The sequence below is a fragment of the Emydura macquarii genome, unplaced genomic scaffold, assembly GCF_026122565.2.
Source record: "Emydura macquarii macquarii isolate MOO-44397 ecotype Brisbane River unplaced genomic scaffold, CSIRO-AGI_Emac_v2 contig_2636, whole genome shotgun sequence".
Classification (NCBI taxonomy): domain Eukaryota; kingdom Metazoa; phylum Chordata; order Testudines; family Chelidae; genus Emydura; species Emydura macquarii.
This window is the reverse complement of record NW_027132773.1, coordinates 38,004,132-38,029,430: the sequence shown is the minus strand read 5'-3', so window position 1 is coordinate 38,029,430 and position 25,299 is coordinate 38,004,132. Positions and strand designations below refer to the sequence as shown.

The 25,299-nt window shown below is 41.8% G+C and overlaps 1 protein-coding gene across 3 annotated transcripts in view; it reads left to right on the top strand.

Annotated features, from left to right (window-relative positions):
• The window catches only part of LHFPL3 (LHFPL tetraspan subfamily member 3), a 361,851-nt gene extending 338,296 nt beyond the window's left edge, over positions 1–23,555 (top strand). For all 3 annotated transcript variants that reach the window (XM_067564498.1, XM_067564499.1, XM_067564500.1), the window contains one exon: positions 20,676–23,555. In XM_067564498.1, coding sequence (XP_067420599.1) covers positions 20,676–20,704 — 29 coding nt within the window. In that variant the 3' untranslated portion in view covers positions 20,705–23,555. The remainder of the gene's footprint in view (positions 1–20,675) is intronic.
• The last annotated feature ends 1,744 nt before the right edge of the window (positions 23,556–25,299 follow it).

The following is a 25,299-nucleotide window of genomic DNA, read 5'->3' as shown; positions in this document are numbered from 1 at the left end:
GTTTTTCTGTTTACCAATAGTTTTGTTTTGGAAAAGTGCCCCAACTTCAACTGCTGTGTTTCTGCCCTCCTGTACAAATGCCATCTGACACTGGCTTTCCCTACCAAGGAATGTTTCCTTCCCTTTATCACTCATATTTATTCCCTAAATTTTCTAGTTTGTGAACAACAATGGGTTACAAAGTGTAAGCTAACTAATGTCCCAAAATGTTACTTAAGAGAGCCTCAGATTCTACAGTACCAAAACTGTGATTTGACATTTGGCCTGGTTCCACAAAGGGAGTTAGGTTTGCAACGTTATAAGCTTTAGCCCAGTGACTAAGATACTCCCCTGGAACACAGGAGATGCTGGTTCAAGTCTTCCTGTGCCTGATGAAGAGAAGGGATCTGAACATGGATTGCCCACATCTCAGGTCAGTGCCTCACCACTGGATTATAGAATGAATCTCGTTCTTTCTCTGATCCAGATCATGTTTCATTAAAATGGAATGGCTTCAACAAGAAAGACCCCCATCAGAAAATCCCATAGACCAGTGGTTAGGGCATCCACCTGAGAGGTGAGAAACGCCGTTCAAATCCCTTCACCTCATCAGGCAGATGGAGTATTGAACTGGGGTCTCTCACATCCTGGTGGAGTGTCCTAACCATTGGGCTAAAGGGTGTAAGGGACACTACCTCCTCTCCCCGCTGGTGGTTTTGTGTGGAGTTAAGCATACTCTGAGTACACCTTCTGGGTCAGACCCCATAGGGAACAGAAACATTCCTCAGCCTGTCTTCCCCTAGCTTAAGGTTTGCGCTGGGACTTAGGCCTGAAATAGGCATTCGAACGCCTGCCTGAGGCAGCAGTGTGTATGCCCAGAGCCAGAAACTTAGGCACATAGGAAACGTTTACAGCAAAATGTAGGTGTTGAGTGAGTTTAGGCACCTACAGGATTAGGCAGCAGCTGAGCAGGAGCTGTGTGGATTGCAGTGACACCTAAAGCTGGGCTTTAGGCACCTAATTCCCTTTGCGGATCCAGCCCTTTCTGACTTGCCTGCTGTCCAGCCTGAACCACCCTGAGACCAAGGAGTGGGAGCCTTTAAATTCCAGTTCCCGAGGCCTGTCTGATGCTGCTGCCTCGCCTGTGCTGCCCATGGACTTCAGCACCCCCACTCCACCATGATGCCATAGAGTTATACAATGTCTGCCCATTTAATGAAAGTACTTTATTTCTTGGTTTTGTTTGTTAATACAGGGCACATCTACACTGTAATTAAAAACCTGCAGCTGGTCCGTGTCAATTGACTTGGGCTTGCAGGGCTCAGGCTAAGGGACTGTTTAATTGCAGTGCAGATATTCGGGTTTGAGTGGGAGCCCAGGCTCTGGGACCCACGGCGGAGGGAAGGTCCCAGAGCCAAGTTTCAGCCTGAGGCTGAATATCTTCACCGCAAACAAACAGCCCTTTAACCCGAGCCCCACACGCCCAAGTCAATTGACATAGACCAGCCACTGGTGTTTAAGAGCAGTGGAGACATACCCATAAAGCCCATACTGCTGACCTGACGCAAGCAAATAGTCTCATGTACCTCAGTGGTACTAGAGGATTTTCTTTTGTTATTTACTGTGTGAGTGTGATTGTGGACAGAAGTTTTTCTTATTTCTCATATTTTAATTTTTTATAACATCTGAGCGCTACCCTCCACTTAAAACACCTTCTGTGGGGTAATTGGACAATATTTGATATTTCGTATTTACAAACACACTGTATTTCTCAGTAAAAGCTGATTATTGATACATTTTTATAATAGGATGTTTTTATTCTTAAAGTCATGGCACAATGAGAGGAAAAATATTCTGTGTAATTCAGGTGCATCAGGTACTCCAGGTCAGGTGTAGATGGCTCACTTTGTGCAATCTGTCAACCCCCCTGTCTAGGAGATATCTCAGTCTTGTGGCATCATCTATCCAGTCCTGAGATGAAGATGTGGCTTTGTATACTGAATCAAAATGAACAACTAGAGCTAATGCACAATGTGGGGAAAGAATATAAGATACTTTCTTTCTTTCCCTTGAATGCCTGGACACAGAACAGTCTTGTGAATGCTGCTGGCATTCCCTAAGCACAAGATGTGCAAAGTGCTCAGAGCACTAGATATGCTGGAGGAGTGCGTGTGGACCAGAGCCAGCTTTGGGATGAGCATGTGTTACATTCAGTTCGAGGGGATAGCACTAGTAATGCCTCTAGAGTCATCCTCTGCTTCTGTTTCCTGCAACTGCAATACTTCCTAGAGCAATTACTAGTGTGTGTCAGTGCCCCCTTCAAGCAACAATGACTTTAAATGCCATAGTCTGACTCAATATATGACAATATATTCTTGTTATGTTAGAATCTTTCCATCTCTTTTGCTAATGCATATTGATCAGAAAACATTCTATATTGATCACTGTAGGGTTTTTGGTCAGAAGAATACAAGATCTGGAGAAGAAATACTATTTCTCTGTAAGAAAAATATACTGACAATTCTAATAAATTGATCTTGCAGAAGCTTATCACTTACTTGAAAGAGAATGGATCATATCCTTGGCCCTGTTCTGGCTACGTTCACCTCTCTGATAAGGCATAGAAGCCACAAGCCAGTATATCCAGCATCCCATGTTAGAAAAGGGTGTGGCTGAGGCAAAGGGATGTGGCCAGAGTGCCATTGTGCTGGGTCTTCCCCTGTGTACCACAATGTCATGCATGTAAGGAGGTATAAGAAAGCAAGCATAAGTCAGAGCAATCCTGGGGTTGTTCAAAGTTATGCCAGGAATCAGTCCAAGTCCTGGCCAGCGCTAGGATCTGAGAAACACAAAGGTGACCTAAACCCATCCTGCCCATCTCTTCCTCCACTACCAGCACCACAACCTTCACCTGTATCAAGCATCTCTTAGCCACAGCTGTGGATCAGGGCTAATAATACATTTTGGGGGCATACAATCTAAAGTTTTGATTAAACAAAAAATATATTTTAATTTGTGGGCTTCCTGGTGGTTGTTGCTGGTGAGATGAAAAACAAGGAATATCTAGACTTCAGACTGTATTAAGAAGAGGGTTTGGATATTTCTGAAGATTCTTTTCCTCCTGTAATTAGAGCTTTCTTCATCCCTTTCTAGCAACCTCTTTTTGTTAGTCAATTCAATCAGCTTTGACTTCTGTTTCAGGCGCAATGAATCATTTCAGACTTTTGAAACTCACCTAGATTGTTACTTTCCTACTTACATGTGTCAGGGCCTGGATTTTAAGGTTTGCTTAGCAACGTGCTGATAAATTATTTTGGGAGACCAAAGTGTTGGCTTTTCCAAATTTAACATAGATAACTATGAATCATCAAGAACATTTTACATACGATATCTGAGGTTAAAACATTAGGGCTGAATTTAAAATGTTTTATCTGCATCACTGTCAAATTATATATAAAAAGTGATATTTTTCTGACCAACTGGTAGATTTTTTTTTTTTTGCATCATAAATTTAATAAACTCTCTAATTACTCTTCTTCTAACCATTCCAAACTATTGTTTCATGAAGAATCTTAAATTTGAGAAATAATTGTTTCTGGATTTTGGAAATGTAAAAAACATTTCTTGAATTTTATACTGTTTGGAATTAAATTACATGTAAAGTTAGTGCTTAATGCCATTTATTTTGATGGTATTTGTAATGGAATGAAATGACTAGTGTATGAATACCACTGCCCTCCAGTGGTTGGAACCAGAACTTTCTGATTGCCTAGGTCCAGGATATATTACCAGCTGCTAATAGATCTTCAGCTTGAGCTCAAGCATTTGAGGGCCTGTACTTTGGGAGCAGGAAGATCTAAGTTTTATCCCCACTGTCACAGTGAACTTTGGAGTGGCCATGAAGCCTACGTTGGCTACAGATTTATTATTCTACTGTTAATAGTATTTCTCAATTGTGTCATGAAGGAACGTTTTATCTTTTTCAAAATAATATTTTATATAATTGTCATAATTTTTATTATGTTAAAATAATGTGTTGCCATAAGATCCTCAGCAACTTTATGAATTCATCAATCTGCTGAAACCAGAGCACCAACTCAGTTACTACCACGCGCGCTTAATACAAGCAATGGGTATTTGCTTAAAACAATTTCTTTTTAAAATATTTCTTCTTGACTGAAGCATAAATTGACTGTAATGCACTATGTGATGAATTGCATTAGAAATATGTTTATGTTTAGCAAATAAATGCTAATGGCTGCCTGCTGTTAAAAAATAGAAGATAATGTTGCTACAGAAACAAAAGCCCTGGGCATCTTTCTCTTGCTAATTAATGGAAATAAAACTCATGCCCCTAGCCTAAATCCTTGTGAGAGAATGTGCGAGTACCCATATGCAAGTTAGAAGGCTTAGGACCCACAGTTTGGAAAATCATGTGCATCAGTGAATCATAGCTCGTCTTCTAAGGCCTGGTCTATATGTTTGATACCAATATAACTATTTCAATTAGGGAGTGTGAGATAGAGGTAGAGATATATTACCAAAACAGTTATACCGGTACAATCATTCCCATCTCTCCCCTCCACAAACACCATAAGTGCCATTCTCCCATTCCCTTCTATTTCAGAGACCTACAACCTGTTCACCCCCTGCCTCGTGCCATGGGCTCTGTGTGTCCTCCCATCACCCCCTCCCCCTATAGCAGGCTCTCTCATTCTCCCCCCATGCCATGAGTTCTGTGTGCCGTTACATTTGCCCCTTCCCCTCCATGCAGGGATTCCCAGTTTTTGGCAGGCCCAGGGCAAAATCTGAAACTCAGGCTTTCCCACCCTTCAAAAAAAATTACCACAGGGGGAGAGCCTGGGAGTTGGGGGGTGGGGTTTGGAATAGGTCGGCCTCTTGTCTAGTACTAAAACAGACAGTCCTGCTTTTCTAGGATTTGTCCCCTATCCAGTACTCTGACAACACCGGACATGGTTTTGTCCAGTATAGGACAGGGGATGCCATTTTCAAGAGCACACTGTCCTGTCCCTGCCCACGTGATCTCACACACAAGGTCACACCAGCGGAAGCGGAGCAGCATGCTCTCCAAAATGGTATGTCCCATATGCCTCGCATGCATGTCATGCTGATGGGAGCAGATTACATGGTGTGAGGTCATGCCAGCGGTGGCCGAGCAGCGTACTCTTAAAATTGGCGACCACCTGTGTGGTGTGACCTCCTACTCACATTATACTGGTGGGGATAGAGTCACGCCCCCGGTGGAGTGGGTCCACACCATTTCCAGAATATTCCAGGAACATGTGAGTGCCCACCTTATTTTGGAGAGTGAACCTACCCTGTGCTTCGCCCCCACAGCAGCAGCTCCTGCCCCATGGGGCTGGGCCTACCTCCCCATTCCAAGAGTGGTGACCTCAAATTTGCCATTCACTCACATTTGGTCTGGCTGCCCTCCCTCCTTCCCCCACACCCTTGTCTTGATGAAGGGGCAGCCAGGCCAAACTTGAGTGACACCGTGACCCAATGTACCATGTCACAATACCACTTGGTTGGATGGCTCTCTCAGATAGAGGGCCCGGGACAAATGTCTCCTTTTGCACCCTCTCTAGGCAGCCCTGCCTCCATATCAGGGGCTCTGTGTGCCCCCCCTTTCCTCCTTCTGCCACATGCCAGGGCTCTGGGTCCCCCCTCATTCCCCCATTCTCCCTGTTTCCCCCTTTCACCCATGCCCCTCATACCAGGATCTTCTATTTTGCCCCCACCAGGGGCTTTGTGTGTGCCCCCACTGCCCCGCATTGAGGGCTCTGTGTGTGCCCCTTTCCCTCCCATGCCCCCTTCCCCCATGTCCCCAAATAGTCCTTCATTCTCCCCCTGCCAAAGGATCTATATGTCCCCTAGTCTCCTCTGCGTGCTAGCGGCTCTGTGTGTTCCCCTGACTCCTACTACTACTGTTTTTGTCTTTCTTTCTCTTTTAGGGTGTCCCCCATTTTCCTCTTTCATTTTTTCTGATGTTCACCAGAATCAATAGGGTCCTGTTAATGACTAGCACATTCCCTGAAATTTTGGAATGGATTGGTTACAGAGCTCAGAAGTTATAATATGACAGGCAGACAGACAAAGAAATACCATAGAGTTGAATATTAGGCCATGTCTACATTACAAACATATGTTGACTCAAGTTACAATGGCATACAGCACACACATCACTTGTGTGCCTGTCTAGTTGGCTCCTTGTGTTAGCTGTGTGTGTACTCACCAGGAGCACTTGTATCAACACAAACTGTGATGCACCATCGATAGGTTTCTCACTGTGCAACTCACCACTATCCAGTATACTGTCTTTTGGGAAGTTTTGGCAACGCATGATGGGGCCAAAATGAGTCACTCAGGGGTGACTGGGAGCATGTGGTCAACTTCCCAGCTTGCGACTGTCTCCATCCCATTATGTCTATAGGCCATAATTTTCACACCTATTTTTCAAAATCTCATAAATCGATACAGCCTTCTTTGCTATCTGCCATCTGTGACAGAAGCATGGAACCTACACAGCTCTGCACAGTTCTCAGGAGCATTGCAAGCACATGCCACATGAGCTTGCAATATTTGCAGAGCCGCAAGCAGAGCCGTGGGGAACATAATGAGTTCTTGGAGGACAGATTACTGTGGGTCATAGCAAAAACCAAATCAAGGTTGTTGATGGCATTCATAGAGCAGCTGCAGATGATGGAGTGCCACTTTGGGCCTGCGAAACAAGCACTGACTGGTGTAATCGCATTGTAATGCAGGTTTGGGATGATAAGCAGTGGCTGCAGAACTTTCAGATGCGCAAGGCTACATTCCTGAATTTGTGTGCCAACCTTACCCCAGTCCTCCAGTGCTGAGGGAGTTGGCTGATATGATTGCAGATCTATTGGCCATTATCTTTGAAAATTTGTGGCGATCGGGGAAGGTCCCGAACAATTGGAACAACGCAGATATAGTGCCCATCTTTAAAAAAGGGAAGAAGGAGGATCCGGAGAATTACAAACCAGTCAGCCTCACCTCAGTCTCCAGAAAAATCATGGATCAAGTCCTCAAGGAATCCATTTTGAATCACTTGGAGGAGATGAAGGTGATCAGGAACAGTCAGCATGGATTCACCAAGGGCAAATGACACCAGACTAACCAGATTGCTTTTTATGATGAGATGACTGGCTCTGTGGATGTGGGGAAAGCGGCAGACATGATATATATACCTTGACTTTTGCAAAGCTTTTCATACTGTCTCCAACAGTATTCTTGCCAGCAAGTTAAAGAAGTTTGGGTTGGTTGGATGAATTATCTATAAGATCAATAAAAACTGGCTGGATCATTAGGCTCAATAGGCAGTGATCAACGGCTCGATGTCTAGTTGGCAGCCGGTAACAAGTGGAGTGCCCCCAGGGTCAGTCCTGGTAGGGCCAGTTTTGTTCAACATCTTCATTAATGATCTGGATGATGGGCTGGATTGCACCCTCAGCAAGTTTGCAGACGATCCTAAGCAGGGGGAGTGGTAGATACACTGTAGGGTAGGGATAGGATACAGAGTGACCTAGACAAATTGGAGGATTGGGCCAAAACAAATCCGATGAGGTTCAACAAGGACAAGTGCAGAGCCCTGCAGTTAGGACGGAAGAATCCCATGCACTGCTACAGACTGGGGAAATGACTGGCTAGGCAGTAGTTCTACAGAAACAGACCTGGGGATTACAGTGGACAATAAGCTGGATATGAAGCAACAGTGTGCCCTTGTTGCCAAGAAGACTAATGGCATATTGGGCTGCATTAGTAGGAACATTGATAGCAGATCGAGGGAAGTGATTATTCCCCTCTATTCTACACTGGTGAGGCCATATCTGGAGTATTGTGTCCAGTTTTGGACCCCTCACTACAGGAAGGAGGGTAACAAAAATGATTAGGGGACTGGAGCATATGCCTTATGAGGAGAGGCTGAGGGAACTGGGTTTATTTAGTCTGCGAAATAGAAGAATGAGGGGGGGACTTAATAGCAGCCTTCAACTACCTGGATCTAGGCTGTTCTCAGTCATGGCAGGTGACAGAACAGGGAGCAATGGTCTCAAGTTGCAGTAGGGGAGGTTGAGGTTGAATATTAGGAGTAGCTTTTTCACTAGGAGGGTGGTGAAGCACTGGAATGGGTTACTGAAAGAGGTGATGGAATCTCCATCCTTACAGGTTTTTAAGGTGCGGCTTGACAAAGTGCTGGCTGGGATGATTTAGTTGGGGATGGGGCCTGCTTTGAGCAGGAGGTTGGACTAGATGACCTCCTGAGGTCCCTTCCAACCCTAATCTTCTAAAATTCTATGTGTGCAGGGCCATTCATTGCCTCCTGCTATGCAGGACTGTGATTCTTGTCAATGTGCAGGACGTAGTGGATGGATTTGCAGCCGTGGAGTTCCTGAACAGTGGTGGGGTGATAGATGAAACACATACCCCTATTTTGGTACCAGACCACTTTGCTACAGAGTAAATCAACAGAAAGGGCTACTTTTCTATGGTTGTGCAAGCACTGGTGGATCACCGGGGTTACTTCACCGACATCATTACGGGCTGGTCAGGGAAGGTGCTTGATGCTCAAATCTTTAAGAATGCAGGACTGTTCAGAAAGCTGTATGCAGGGTCTTTCTTTCCAGACTGGTAGATTACCATTGGAAATGCTGAAATGCCAATAGTGATCCTGGGGAACCCAGCCTACCCCTTGCTCCCATGGCTTATGAAGCTGTACTCCGGCCACCTCAACAGCACCAAGGAACACTTCAGCTACTGGCTCAGCAGGTGTAGAATGACAATTGAATGTGCCTTTGGTCGTTTGAAGGGTAACTGGCATTGTTTACTCACAAGACTGGACCTCAGTGAGAAAAATATTCCAATGGTTATAGCTGCCTGCTGTGTGCTGCATAATATCTGTGAAGCAAAGGGGGAAAGTTTCTGCTGGGGCGGAGGGTGGAGGTGGAGTGTCTAGCTGTTGAATTTGAGCACCCACATACAAGAGCTATTAGAAGAGCTCAACACAGAGCTATACATCTCAGGGAGGTTTTGAAAGACCATTTTAATAGTGAGCCAGAGTAATATGTATTGTAGTAGTGTACTCGAACTGGCCCTGCTCTTCTGAGGCCTCGTATGAGTCATGTGGTGATTGCTGTATATGTAGGACTATAACATTGTTAATGCACCTATTAATTTTGTTTGTTTGTGAATGATCTTATGAGTTGTGTGATACTCTACACTAATAGTTAACTGGTCGACTTCAGAACTGCTGAGCACCAGCCAGCTTATGGTGTGAACTAATAAAGTTGAATTATGTTCCAAATAGAATTTTGTTCTGTAACAAAAATCCATGCAAAAAACCCCAGGCAATTCCAAACCAAAAACATTTAAAACTTAATAAATTATGAGATCAGAACTTATGAAGGAGAGAGAACATTCTTGTACACATGCACCAACAGTGGCTTTCACAAGCCAGTGTTTGATAAGCTGTGATTATCTTTAATGTCTCCTGGCACGGAGTGGTAGGAGTAGTGCAGTGAACCCTGATGCCACATGGAATGTCGGTGGGGACAGCTGTGGGGAGATCCTGATATTGATTTCTCAGTGGGCTGCCAAAGGAGGCGAGCCCAAGACTGTTGCACCTGCAGGTTCACCTGTCTTCAGCCTCTCTGTTTGCTGCCTGAGAAGCCCCAGTATGTCCTGGTGCATCTCCTTTTCCTGCCTGGGGCTGAAATAAAGCAAGATCTAGCCTTCTCACCCTGCTTTAATTCCCGGCTAAATACTGTGAAAAGATTAGATCTTACTTTACTTTGGCCCCATAGGTGACTCCTTGAGGCTAAAAACACCAACACACTCACAGATACTGAGCCATTCAGGTTATCTGGAATCGCAGAGCCCTGGACAGTTCATCCTTTCCTTTTATAAATGTCCACACACCATAGTGATAGGTGCTTTGAAAATGCAGATAGTATTGTAGAAGTGCTGATAAGAATCCCTCTCGGGTGCAATTTGTCTGTAGTTGATAGATTTACACCTAGGATAATTTGGCCTAGTAAAATTTAAATTATTTTTAACACCCAAAATTGTGCTAGAAACTACAGAGGTAGGGTGACCAGCTAGCAAGTGTGAAAAATCAGGACAAGGGGTAATAGAGCACCTATATAAGAAAAAAACCCCGACTATCAGGACTGTTCCTATAAAATCAGGACATTTGGTCACTCTATTCAGGGGAGACATAGACACAGCCAGTCCCTGCCAAAAAGAATTTACAATCTCAATTTTACATATTATTCTCCAACATTTTGTAAGAAAGGTAGACCCAAGTCGGACATTGTTCTTTCTTCCTGTAAAAAAGATTTTACATGCTGTGCTGTAGCCCACAAAAGGGAACCATAAAAGTCCTGCCAGTCTTTATTCTGCATAAACCTGCTTTGCTTTCACTGAGAACTAGAACCAATAACCCAGGGAGAGTCTGTGCTTATGGAGGGTGACCTAATAAGATTAGAAGTTATAAGATCACAGAAATTCCAAAACACTGAAAAAAATTCTAATAAATGTGTTCAAAGTCAAGTTTTTCTTATATAACATGAGCTTGTTCTCATCTGTGCAAAAAAAAAAAATCCCACTGAAAATGCCCAGTTAGATTCATAGCAGTTGTTATAACACATGATTTTATGCGTGGCACTGACTCTCCTGATTTTCATAAAAACCCCAAACAGTTTCTCAGGCAAAACAGATCATACAGGAAATTGTGGCTGGGAGCAGGGTTCTGCTTGGAGGTTTTCAAAATACCAGACTAAACAAACTAAAATTAACTCTTTATTTACTGGAGTTAGCATTTCCTGGTGTTGGACTTCAACACTTCCAGACTGCAGCACTGACAAGAGTTAGGATGCCCAGGAGCTAGGAATCACAGCTGAAAAAGATCTACCTATTGCTGCCTGTTTTGTTAAACTAACATTAAGAATCAGTAGTTTATGCTCAGTCATGTATTTGAGTCATCTGTCATGTTTCATCCTTCGATGATGAATTTATCTGAGAATTCAGAAATAGCACAAGAAGGAATCTCTCTATGGTTACATTTTTCAGTTCAATTTAATTGCTAATCAGCCACAGCAAATAATTAAAATATATTACTGTATTAGTACCAAACAGATTCTACCCAATGGACCCTGGGGAAAATGTTTCCCTGGTAACGTTTGCCATTTATGAGTAAATAAATTGACACAAATTACACTCCACCTGCATGAAAACTCCAGAGCTGGCATTATTTATTACATATATGATGCCATAGATGTACATTGAGCTTCGTGCTTTGCAAAATGCATAAAGATTAAGCTCCAGCCCCAAATCCATGGTCCCAATCTTCCATCGGATCCATGCAATCAAACCCTTGCGTCCATACAGAATTCCATTGGGTCCTGGGTATGTCTACACAGGCCATGGAAGCAAACCTCCCAGCCTCAGTTGACAGACTGGGACTTGTGCTAGCACTCTAAAAATAGCTATATAGACAGCTCTTTGAAGTTGCAGCTCAGGCTGGAGCTCAGACTTTCAAGCCACACCCCCACTCCCAAAGTCCAGAGCCCGAGCTCCAGCCCCAGCAACAACTTTAAGGCGCTGGCTGCACAGCTATTTTTAGCATGCTAGTGCAAGGTCTACTAACCAAGTCTGTCATCCCGGGTTGGGAGGATCGCTTCCACAGACATACCCAATGGGACTGTGTACATATGCAAACAGCATTGTCTCTTAGCTTTCTCACACAAACAAAGGTGCAAATCAATTTAATGCCCCACCCTGGGCATTTGCAATCAGTTGCAAGGAAACTCCTTTTATTCTTCCTGAGGTAGTTCTTGCTCAAGCCTTCCCATGCGGCCCAGTGTGTTGGGCAGTGGCTTCTATTGTTTCAGCGGTCTTACTCCATAAAGCACCTTAATCACTTCTATTTAGCCTAAATGAAAAGTGGCTAGCATGCCCATCAGCACACCAAATCAGGAAAAAAAGTAGAAACTTATCTTTAAAACTCACTGCTCCTTACTAGATACTAAGACACATTCTTGCTGTAAACAAGATTGAAGCAAACAGAGAACAAGTGACAAAGATTGCTGCTTTCATAGCTGGTGTCTAATGTTGGGCACCTAAGACCATATTTAGGCACCTAACTTAAATTGACCTGATACTCAGAGTTGCTCTCATTGAACCAACATGGACTGAAGATCATAACAAATTTGAAAATCTTAACCTTTGTGGCACTGGAGGTCACAGAAAGACAACAAATACTAAGCAGACACTCTTGGCTGAGCAGAGATCAAACAGCTTAAAAAGCAGTTGGAACAAAATAATCCTTTTCTCTGGGTTTCAGAAGAGAGATTTTCTTGAATTTCTAGAACTTGTAGAAAATAAAGAACTTTCCTAGAAAACAATTAAGGGATAGGTGCACTTAGGAAACACAATAAAAGTAGTTTCTTTGGATGTCCAGGACAGGTAGGGAAAGATTGAAGCAAACCAGAACGAAGTAATAAAAATAGATGAACAAAAAAATAACTGATTTTGCCTGACTTGTGTCCTACAACTCACTAGAGGAGAAAGCTGCTTAATAACATAGAAGACTATTGATGAAGGCATTTCTGCCTCCCTCCAGCTCCAAGCAAAACTCCGTATCATACATGCCAGCAAAACCTATTTTGAGACATGACTCCCTTCTCAAAGCTCCCAGAAAAGATCATGGAGTACAAAAGGCAAACTGATGAGGATTTCAAAAAGAACTGTCAGAGGAAGATGAGCTTGTGTGATGCTGCCTTATTTTCTGCTGTGTTAAAGACTAATTCTTTGGAGGGGAAGGGAATGAGAGACCTGCGTGTTGTATTTGTTCATGATGTTAAACATCTCTTTTTCTCTCACACTCCCTGCCCCCACCACTATAACTGATAGCATTGGGCCTGATCCAGCAAATCATTACTCATCCTATAATCCTTTCTTCTTTGAGTAGGCTCAGTGAAGTCAGTGGATCTGTGAGAACTGTCAGATAGTAAATGATTGCAGGTTTTGACTTCTTATTGGTGGTCTCTGTCTGCAGTGAGGACTGAATAGATACAGACACTGGACTGTTGGTCCCTCCAAGTCAGAGATGAGGGATAGTGAGGGGAAGCTGGACTACTGTTGCTGCCTGTGTTGTAGGCAGCAGACACACAAGATTCCAGAACATCTGACTGCCATCTCCTTGCATTTAGGTAAGTTTAAACAATGGTTCTGTCGAAAGAAGAACTAACTGGCTGTGATCAGATGCCTTTCCCAATCTGCTCTAAAAGACAGTCCACACATTATGCAAAGTCAAAACTCACCCTCTTCCAGTAGGATGTAGCCTTATTTACAGAGAAATTAAATGGACCATTATATGAAGTCCATCGCGTGCCTTCTCACTAGGTTTGGTTGCTCCTAGGGTTCCTATCTCAAAGCTGTTCAGCCAAAACTCTGGTTCGTCTGTTAGATATTCAGATTCTCTCTGGGTAGAAAGCTATTTCCATCCTCTTTATAGCCATAAACCACACCTGGTAAGGAAGTCTTGCTGACTCACTGTTGCTGGCACCAGCAGGATCCAAAACACCAACTACTAGGCAATGTTCACTGGACAATGAATCCAGACTGTTACAAAGGCAATTAGTGCATAATAACCTAATCATATCTATTTTGAAAATAGTATAAAGTACAACTATTTTAGGTTGAAAATGATCTATTATGCCTGGTGTGACAGGGTGAGACCTGATGGCTATTAGAGGGTTCTATTATTTGAGATCCGGGGAGGTGGGTGGGTGCAAGCTCCTAAGGGGAGGAGCCACTGGACCCAGGACTCAACTGATTTTGTGGGACAACTAATGAAAAAACAGGAAGAGGCGTGAGGGTCAAAGGGTCAAACGGAGGGAACCGGAATGGGACACCGAGCAGAGAACCCTGGACAGCACCCTCCACTCCTGGAAGGTGTCAAGGGAGCCAGAGGATGCTGCCCAGAGGAACTCCGCCCAGATGCGTGAGTGGACAGAGGAATGGAAATAGGCCCCACAGTCACAGAGCACCTACCCCAGCCAACCTCCTCTCCCTGGTGTTATAGATGGCCACTTTGGCCAGGGCGAGGAGGCAGCCCCAGACTCAACAACTTCTTGTTCCCTGGATAATTCAGCCAGGGTTACTCCAGATCAATTGGGTCACCTGAAGCCAATTGATGAGCTTGCCACAGCAGTTAAAAACCTCTGTTTCAGGCAGACAGGGTCAGCTGAAAGGGAGTTGGGAGAAGGAGCGGAGCAGAGTGAAGTAGAGCTGCTACAGAGCATGGAGCTAGTACTGTTGCTGCCCCAACACCAAGGTACGGGAGTTAGGGAGAAGCCCGTCCAGGTGGGGCCAAGGGACGTAGGCCCAAAGGCCTGAAGGAGGACCCAGCCGCTCAGACAACTGAACGGAGGAGTTGAGGTGGGGGGACCTCACCCACACAGGGGAGGATCACAGAGACAGAGAGACTCAAGGCGAGGAAGGCAGAAAAATCCTGCTCCCTGACAAGCGACCCAGGGAAGGTAGTAGCTCTCATGGACTAAGCAGTTTGAGGCTACTCCTCGCAGGGTGCCTGGGTCGGGGTCCAGGGTAGAGGGCAGGACTGGGCTCCTCCCCCCACTCCCACCCAGCCACACCACCGGCGTAGCCGAAGAGAGTGCAGGACCCGTGGGGCAGAATAGGCCTCTCTTGCCACACTGGACAATAGATTCTCTCCTTTCACTCCCATATGGATTATTATATCACACTAGTAATTGCATATCACAAAATTACCAAGACAAAAGTATACAGAATGACATTTACTAATGCAACCTCCTAACCCCTCCACAAAAAAAACTAAGGTCTGTCACACAGCAAAAGAATATGACGCTAATTGCAGAAGTTAAAGAAAACAAGGACACACAAAGAAAAATCGACCACACACTAAGGGAACTTCTCATCTCATTCCCTAACATGCCTGGTCTATTTTACATTAGTATTTCAAGGTCTGATTTAATTATGTATTCCCTTGTTTTTAATTGATTGGACTATTTAAGGGACACCATCTTAAAATTACACTTTCCTCTGGAGCTGCCTTACCAAATAGTGTTACAAATAGCACCTAAAATTACACCAACCAAAAGAGATTAGAAAATAATGTTTTTGTGTTTTGTCACTTTGTTCACCCTGTGCACTTGACAGCATTTTGTATATAACTTTTTTTAAATGTTCTCCCTGTTGCTTTCTCCTGTTCAGTATCGGTGTTTCACATGCAAAATCGGAAGAAAGAAAATAAAAATAAGAAAATAGGCTTGAAAAGCCACAAAAATTGTCCAGGGGCTCAAAGGCAGGTATAGCACCTAAAACTGGCACCAGACTCAGTGGGAACTTCAGGAGAGCAGGTTTGGGTCCTTGATGTTCTGTAGGTGTATTTTGCTGTTGCTCATAAATACTCATCAGAATGACTGCTCATGGATTATTCATGTCTGTGGTAAAGTTTTATTAGACAGAGTACTTTACCCAATGACAAGATGAATTGACAATAGAATACAGTGCTTTCAGTAATATAACAAAAGTTGGGTTTTTTGGATCCGCCAGCCATTTTTCTGTTCTTCCTTTGTATACGAAAAAGTGGCATTCCATTCAGTGGTTAATTATTACCATTATCTGCCTCATCTGCCTTGAAATCAGCCTGTCAGATTTTAAGAGTTTTATTGTGTAGCCAGGAACTGAGCTTTCTGTATATAGGAATGGCAAGATTTCTCTTTTCATGTGAGCATTTGAAAAATTCTTGAATGCTTCTGAAAATATTCCTGAAGCCTATTAGGCTGGAAGTTAAATTGCTGCTCCTAACAGTACACAAGTAATATAATCTCAGCCGATCTAATGAACAGTATCCTTCCATTCAGAGTTCTGCTCCCATATTCCATGAAGTTTGAGCACAGAATCTGTTAAACCCTTTTTTTTTTTCTTCTTCTTTCTATTGCTTTTTAAGAGTCAGGCTTCAACAGCCATGGATGACTGTGTAAAAGATAACGGCCAGATCCTGCTTGCCAGACTACAAATAAAAGGAAGAAGTGCTGTGTTTACCTTAGACATTGGCTAAATAAGAGGCCATTCATGATGGTCTATCAAAAAGGTTCTGGAACAGTGTGGGCATTCAACAACAAACCAGCCCCAAACCAAACAAGTTTGGCTATGAAGTTTCCGACTACTTGATTCTCCCATTCAAGAGGCTAGTCTTGCTACTGCCGTGCATGAGCTGTGGGCAGCTTTACATCTATAATGTGCCCCAGAATCCCACAGCCCCTCCTTTGTAGCACGGCTGCTGCTGCCAAGGCAAAGAATGCTGGGTACATTTGGAAAAGAAAAGGCGCTTTCTGCAGATGAGTGAGTGGAAGCAGATATCATATGTAGCCCTCTAAAAGTCTTCTCTCCCCGTCATTGCCGAGGAAAGCAAAGCTGTTGTCTTAGGCCAGCCTATTATCCAGAAATATTTTTTGTTAAAATAATTTAGGGGAAGATTTTCAAAGACAATGAGTGACTAATTGTCCTTCACGCCTTTGAAAATGTTCCCCTCAATCACAGGTACATACACATGTATGGATGTTGCTGTATACTGATGCACGTTAGTTTCTGAATTCTGTGCTGCAGCTGCTAAGTGTTAGAAAATTAGTGTTAAAAAATGCTCAGCATTGAACTTACTCTGCTCCCACTGAAGTTAGTAGTAAAATTCCCATGGAAACAGGCCAAGGCTAAGCACTTCTCAAAATCCCACCCTTTATATATGTAGTTACAAGGTGCAGTTCCAGATGATAAACAGAAAGTGGAAGTATTTGAAGCACCTAATTAAAATTTCAGTGAGCCTTATGTTCTTCTAGGATTGGCCTAGCCCTTTGACGGCAGTTTTATCCAGAACCAGGGACAATTCACTAAAGAAATAAAAACAAAAAAATTAAATTCTGGATGCCTCATATTGGGATTAGACTGTCATCTGCTCAGCCAGTGTTTTATGTATCCAAGCTGTAATGCATGTCTATTTTAGCTTGTAAGCCCCTGGGAGCAGTGAACATAGCTTCCTTTATCTCCTGCAGTGTACCAAATATACTACCAGCACTCAATAAATAATAATAATTTCACTCCCTGGGTCAGTGGAGCACTTTTGGGCTATGATGAGATGAGGCAGAAATTTTACCAGTCGCTTATTACTCAAGCAGCTCCTCGCAGCTGATCTGATGTTGGAATAGCATTGGTCTTGACCTCGTCAAGGAAGTCATTTGCTTCCTCTCCTTAACTTAGTAAGACACTTGTAATCACAAGTGTTTGGAGCGAACAGCAAAGTAATAACTCTTATAAGGCTGGCATTTTTCAGACTACAAATCAAATGAATGGCTAAGCGATTGTATAAATATGTCTGCAGAGAATTAATCGGGTAAAGTGCTGCGACTCTTGCAAAAGCTATGTATTCAACCTCTGAAGAACGAAGGCTTTTGCATTATGCTGTATAAGTTCTGTTTATCTGACCGTCCTTGCCATAAAAGCATGTTGTGGACTATCTGAAGCTTCAGTGTGTGTATTTATTCTTTGGCAAAGAGCATCCTGGAACGCTCGCTACTATTCATCTTCACAACAAAGAAATATTGATGAGCTCCCTCAGAAAACTTGCATAAACATTGGAATGCTGTAAATCCCTCGAGCAGTGACTGCATGCCAGCACTATCACCAACAGTAGGCAAGTACCCTCATTGAATGGGGCAGGTAGAAAGAATAATCATATCACCAGTATTGGAAACCTTTCAAAACTTTTAGATAGCTTGAGAATCTAACAGCATTGCATTTAGGTAGTTTGGACAATATAGCCTTCACGGAGACTGCTTTCATTAACTTTGGTTCCAGTAATAACTCTACAAAAGATTTGTAGGTGACTCCGATGAATAGAAATTTAAAGTCAAAAGCACATGACATGTTACAAGGTCAAGTCAGACTGAAGAAAATTTAGTGAAATGAATGACTTGTTTATACAGCTTCTTCTTTCCACAGCACTAACTAGGAGTCTGGGATATTTATTAAATTTCCTCTTTCATCTGTATAACACCTGTGTATAAAATTTTGCAGAAGAACTAATAAAGGTTTTAATATGTTGCAACTCTAATGCTGAATTTCAAATGTTGCTGGAAATCTAATAATTGGCATGCCAAATATTGTCATGCCTTTGCAAAGCAAATACAATAACTCGTGATAAAAACACTTTTTAAATGCTTCATTTAATTATATAAACCCGAAAATTTTCATGGAGGGTAGTTGATGCCACATTATATTAGTAAAGCATGTACATTTGGTGTTCCTTGTTATAATTGTCCCATATCAAAAAACTTCTCTGTAATGCCCTCTATCTGTATTTGTCCACATGTATTTTCTATCAATGTTTCTCATAGCTATTAGATGCAGCATGATGAGTGGGCCGAGCAGGGGACTTGGAGTAAAAAAAACCCTGGTTTTATTCCTAATTCTTGCACTGACTCACTCCTTGACTGTGGGAAAGTGGCTTAGCTCTCTCAGCTTCAGAAGCTTTATTGTGAAAAGAGGATCATTTTATCACTAAACTGTACAACATGCTTGAATAGGTACTGTGGGGAACAATGCTTCACTGGCAAGGAAGTAGATGGGATGATCAAAGAGCTCTTTGCCTTCTTTATCATCTATGACTCCATAACGATACTTACCCATCTTTATAAAATACATTAGGATCCTTCCGCCACTAATTATTTTAATCAGAAATGTGTGCATGTCTTGTCCACCATTTGTCCTTCACTATTGGCACATTCTTTTAGTGGGAACAAGAGGAAGCTCTATTCAGAGAACTGTAACTGATAATTTCCATTTGTAAAAGTAAAAATTATCAGACCCATTGTATACTAACGTCATTGAAGTATTGTTCCTTGGGAGTTGACTTTAAATTGTATATAGTATATTGTATATTAGTTTTCTGACAAAAGCAGAATAGTCCTAGTCATCATCACCAGTGATCTCCTTATGCACAGATATAGATATTCTTTCTGTGCAGTTTGTTTTTTAGTATCTACTTCCAGCAATATCCATTATAAGTGTCCTTTTTATAACACACGTCTCAACATATGTGCTGAGCACAATTCCTGGTGGAGACCACACTCCACTTGGTGCAGGACTGGAGGAAAGTGGCAAAGGTGGCTTTCCTCCCCCCTATTCTCAGTCTCAGGAACAGGTTTGACCAGCCTCAGGGCTGCTCTAATTTATGCCTGGCTGCCTAATGGCCCCAAGAAGCCATTCCAGCAGCTCAAAATAGCTAGAGGGCAGTGATACCCGAGAAACATCCCATTTCTTCCATCACACCCCTCTGTGCTGGGAGCTGTGTTGAGGATAGCATAGGCCGTTATGCTGGCTGCTACACCAAGTGACTTCTCCTCTCCGGTGCTATATCCACTGGCTTTACGGTCTTTTGTGCCAGCACAGCTGGCATAAAGGGGTCACAGTGTAATGATGAATTACTGCCATTGATTCTTTTATCCAGCCCCAGGCACATGTTGCTGAGCACAGAGCCCTTTCAATTAAGCTGTGTGTTCATTTCCAGAATTTCACTCTAAATACTTTCCTAGGCAAAACTCTTACCAGTGAAGATGGTTCCTGAGTAAGGACTTCAAGGTTCAGCCTAAATAGTCCAGTTATCCTGGAGAATTTTAGCTGATGATCCATCTGCAGAGCTCCTTTTGTAAAATAACATTTTATTCAAACTTGGGGACAAATACTGACCTACTTTTCACATACACACATACCAGGAAAATAACACACAAGCCTGTATGGTTGGAGGAGGATATTGCAGAAGATGACAGTCCTACATCTGGCTCCCCTGAAAGGAAGCAGAATTTGCCCTTCACAGGCACTTCACAACAGCAGCAGTGGAGAGGCATATAAATCCATGTCTTAAGGCACATCAGCTATGCCATGGTTTCTGTGCACAGTCCCCTGCGATTTATTCCTAATTTAAAGGCAATAGATTGCATAAGGGTGGGGGGAGGCTTTCTGTAGCCTCGTCAAAGTATAACTGCCATCTTCCTTTTTCTGCGCAGTATGTGAATTTATGTTAATGTAGTATTGAAAATTGCATGTGGGAGAGGGAATACCAGTGCATGATGGACGGTATGTGTTGAAAACACTTCCATCATCTTTGGGAACTATCCCTTTGAAATCTACCAGGCTAACTTTATTTATTTAGTTTTAAATGAGGTTTTTGCATGCAGGGATTTGAAGGAAATCATAAATACTAAACAGAAATCTCAGGACCTTGATTTGATTCCTGGTATTAATCAAACAAATGTGACTCTCACCCCATTCATGCTGCATCTTTATTTTTCCACCATTCAGACTTCAGATGAAACAAGCCCTTTATTTTGACTTTGTCGATTAGTAGATCAAAACTGATTTTTCAAGGATTCCACCACACTGTGATAGTTGGAGATTAAAGTTGATGACCAATGTCATTTTTTATAATGAATGGAAATGAAAATAGTTAAATGTATTGAGAGTGTTGATCAGAAGATAGCACTGTGCCAAACACAGTAGCAATGACTGTCTGTTTGCTGGCAATAAACTGACTTCTTTCTTCTCTCTGTTTTGCACAGTCCTGCTAAGCCAATCCTCACTAGAATGAGCACAAAACAAAATGAGTAACTGCTTTTGTACATCAACATTCAATGGGAAGAAGCTTAGGAAGGAACCTTCGATGGAGAAAAATGTTGACTAGTGCAAAAGACTGATTGGTAAGAACTGCCTTCTAAACATAGATCAGCCAGACATGGAAGTGATTTTCTGAAGAGAGATGCAATCATGGATTACACACCAGCTCATTAGAAACTGTCACTGAATACAACATTCAGAAGACATGCATGAAAAGTCACATCTGGGGAATAAATTAAAAGGGAAGTAGTTGTTGCTAGATAAAACTTATGTAATATATGCATTGAAAAGGTTTGTAAACTCTTTTTTTATTCAACTGAAAAGCAAAAAGCTTTAAAACCTTTCGCAGTAGAGAGACAGTTAACTCAAGACTATTCTTGTCCCAATAGCCAGGAAACTGATAGGATATCACTCTTAAATAAACATTTATAAATAGACTCTCTGAATGTTTCCATCTCCTAGAGGAAGAAGTATAAACTTTACTGCAACATTTCTGCACCTTGTTTATTTCACTGTATAATAAGTTGGTTAAAAATGTAAAACTTCTCAATTTTTACTGCATATATCTTCATTTTAATCTATGTCTGCAACAAACTTATAACTGAAAAATTATTTCTGACATATATTGTAATTCTGTGAAGACATATATATACAATAACTTACATCTTTCTCAATGTCATAATACTGTAGATTCCCAAGCAACATAAACTTGTTCCTATTTAAGGTGACAAAATAAAAACATTTATTTACAAAAAGGAAAGGGGGGAGGAGAAATTAATTGACACCTGAAATGTAACGTACAGCTGCTGTTAAGCACTTTTTTATTTTTTCCTGTTCTATGTCATATAACCACTTAATGAAATTCAATGGCCTGTGTTATACAGGTCAGAGGAGATGATCTAATGGTCCCTCTGGCCTTAAAATCTACTAATCTGACTAGTAAACAAGTACATTTTACAAATAACCATGTAAAAGCTCTGCACCACATTCACTGTTATGCTCTGGCTGCTTTGTGTGGTGTGAAGCAGCTGGAGCATAGCAGTGATTCTGGCCCTTCACATTTTGTTTTGCTTATGTGGTGTGAGAAGCATATTCCCACAGAGTTATTCTGACTGTTCATAAGGTTCCTACCCAAGCAAACTCATTCTGGAAAGCAACTGAATAGTAAAAGCAGTCTGTGATCAGATATTTATTCTAGAGAGACGGAGTATTTTAGAAGTGAACTGCCTTTGTGTTCCATGATGCAATTCTAAATTCAGAAGATTTGATACTCCACTCTTATGTTTGCTGGCATTCAGAAAAAGCAGTGAGAATAACAATTGGTTATTATTACAGATCCCAAATAACAAATGGCTCTGGAAGAGCTACAGAGACAAAACATGCTTTTAACTTTTGATTCTAAATGACCCACTGCAAAACAAATTCTTCTGCACCTAAGAGCATTATCTCAGTAATGCTTCTTTGGCTGAAGATAATATCTGTGATCAAATTGTCAGTAAATAATGACCAGTTATTAAATAGCCATTTAGCTGTCTATCAAAGTACCTATATGGCCCTGATTACCAGAGTAACTGAACACCTAACATATATGCTTGCCAAATAAATGTACAGAGGAATTTGGGTGGAATTTTCAAACACCCTGTCCTTTAGCCTATGTCTGCATCCACGTAGCCAATGGGAGTTTCCACTGACTTCAATGCAAGCAGAGTTAGTCCAATGCTGAGCACTTTTGACAGTCCCACCCAAAAGCTGTCATCTAACATAACAGATATTCCTAGGCTATGTCTTCACTGATAGCGGCAAATTCACTGCCATCAGATTGACTTCTCTGGATTGACTGAGCGGTCAGTGAAGACCTGCTCAGTTGATCCAGAAATCGACGTATTAAGACCACCTTCTCAAGTGGCATAGCACTGTGTTGACGGGAACGTGGTTCCCATCGGCGCAGTGCAGTGAAGCTGGCGCACAGAACAGAAGCAGAGAAGTCGATGGGAGTTATGGAAGTTTTTTGCGTAGCTTGCGTAACTCCAGTCAACTGCCGCCGAATCTCCGAGGTAAGTGAAGACAAGCCCCTAGTATCTGTCACCAAAATAAAGATGAAGGGTATAATATAAGAGACTTACATGAGTGGGTTTGGAAGCTCTTTAAGTCCCCAATTCAGCAAGGTATTTAAACATCTGAGTAATCCCTCTGAAATTAGAGGGACAGCTCACGTACACAAAGTTAGGCACATGCTTATCTACCTTTCTAAATGGAGTCTTATGTCTTCATTTGCCAGAGTTGTTATATTATAGGCACACCTTACTCTCAAAAGTTTGTAAAGAGGGTTGTATGAATGTGCTACGGTATCATTGTTATCATTTGCCTCATGGGTTACATTGTATTCCAGATTATGTAATCATGATATTTTTTCCTGCAATAGAAACTATATTAATTAGGTTTCTCTATGCCATGCAATTTTTGTTACTGCCTACTGAGGTTTGCATCATAGTGATTGTATAATGAAAAAGCCCACTTTAGACATATACAAATGTTGCAAAAATGTGTCATCACAAGATCATGCAGCCCTACAAGGATATTTCAATTAAAATGTACCAGTTGTACATAAATAAAGTAATAAGTTACAAGGATGTACATCACTAAATGTTACTTAAGTATAAGTGGTATGTTTTTATCTTTTTAAATGTTAACGCTTTCCCATTCCATTCCATTGTAATCTGTCAAAAAATGTGTGTATTTTTTTTAACGTCAACAAACTGTAAAGAAAATTGTTGGAATACCTGACTTTATGTAAAAAACTAAACTAAAATAAAATGACTACAATAATTTTTGTTACTTTAAGATATGCTTAGTAGTAAAGTACCTAATAAAGAGCAACAATTAATTTTTGTAGCATACTATAATAGAGTATGCTAGTGCTTTTCTCCAATTCATCTGTGGCAGTGACTGCTGTTTCTGCAATGCTGCCCTATTTCTAGCCCCTGCACACCCTCCATGTCTGGAATGTGATGCATATGGCCAGACCTCCGTGCACATGTGGAGCCGTACTAAAGTAAGTGGTTTCTGGATGGGCACAGGGATTGGCCACACACATCATATTTGCAAGATTGGGGCCTTAGTTCTTAAATGCTCTTCATTCGCTCATGCTAAACTTGATTTCATAAAATGCAAAATAATCAGGAGTTAAATACAGTAACTATTTACATATAGCAAGGTTTTCATAGCTACCAAGCGGATCTGGGTGCCAAGTTCCCATTAATTTTAATAGATTGATTACACCTAGGCAGGTTTGTAAAGCTCAGCTTAAGTATTTTTGTGGAACTGAATAAAACGCAGAGATTTTTTTTTCAGTTCAAGTTTATATTTTTGTCACATGGTCATTCTATTAACAGAAACCAAGTAATAGCTTGATTTCAGAAAGCATCTTATACCATCTCCTTTACATTGGCCTTAAATGTTGTTATTATTGAGGCCCCATTGTGATAGGCGCAGTACAAATACATCAAAAGCCATGGTCAAAGAGTTTACCATCTGATTGGTAATGGTGTTCGAAACCCTTATCATGAAATGTGAAATATCTTTTTTGGATGAGACTGGGCATTAAACCAAGCTCCCTTCTCTCCATCTCTAATTGGCTAACCAGGTCAAATTTACTCCGGCAACCCCTTTATCTTGAGTGTATTTGTGCCTGGCTACATCAGATTAGGATTTGGACCTTCAGGTCTATTTGGAAATACAAGAAGATAACGGCTGTCTGTAGCAAAATCTCCCCATGGTAAAACGGGTGCTAAAGTCTAAGGGCTTAGATCGTCCCTTACAACTACTGCAACCTCCTAAAGTCAACTGTTTCAGCAGTTGTAAACAAGTGCAGAATTTAGCCCCAAGAGGCTGTGTGAGCTTTATTGCCAAGTGTACAATAGATGCTGCATCTGCTTCCATACTCTAGTCCCCACATGACCTTACTCATGATTGTAAATTCATGTGGGATATAACGAGAAGCTGTTTGAGTTTGGTCTTGAATTTTTCATCACAGTGGTTTAAGGTTCTATTTTCAAACCTTGAGCACCTGCCAAATTTTGGTGGGCCCATAACCCCTGTTGAACTTTCATGAAACTAGCTGGGAGAATTCTACCTTGGGTCTAGACGCAGTTTAACTATTTTCCCCCGATAAACCTTTGTTTGCAGATTTTAGATGGGATGAAAAATAGGGTTTATAATGGAAACTGAGTTGTAATCTTAACTGTGGAGTATCTGCTGATGCTCCATAATATACATCTTCTGAGGATAGCCCCAACCAGATAATTATAGTGGCTTTAAGGTTGGTAAAAGTTTTTGCCTAAATAATCAGACAACGTCCTTCTTATGTTATGAAAGTGTCATTAGTTTTAGTTGGGAAACAGACAGTCAGTGATTTGAAATGAAACAAACTGTCCAATTAAAAAGAAAAGCAGGATTCAATTTGTCCAGTTTATATATGTAAACATAGCTCTATATTGAGTAGTTTCTGAGTTAGTCGTAAGAGAGGAACATGCAGCATTTTTCCCCTGCACCAAAGTCTATGGGGTTTTA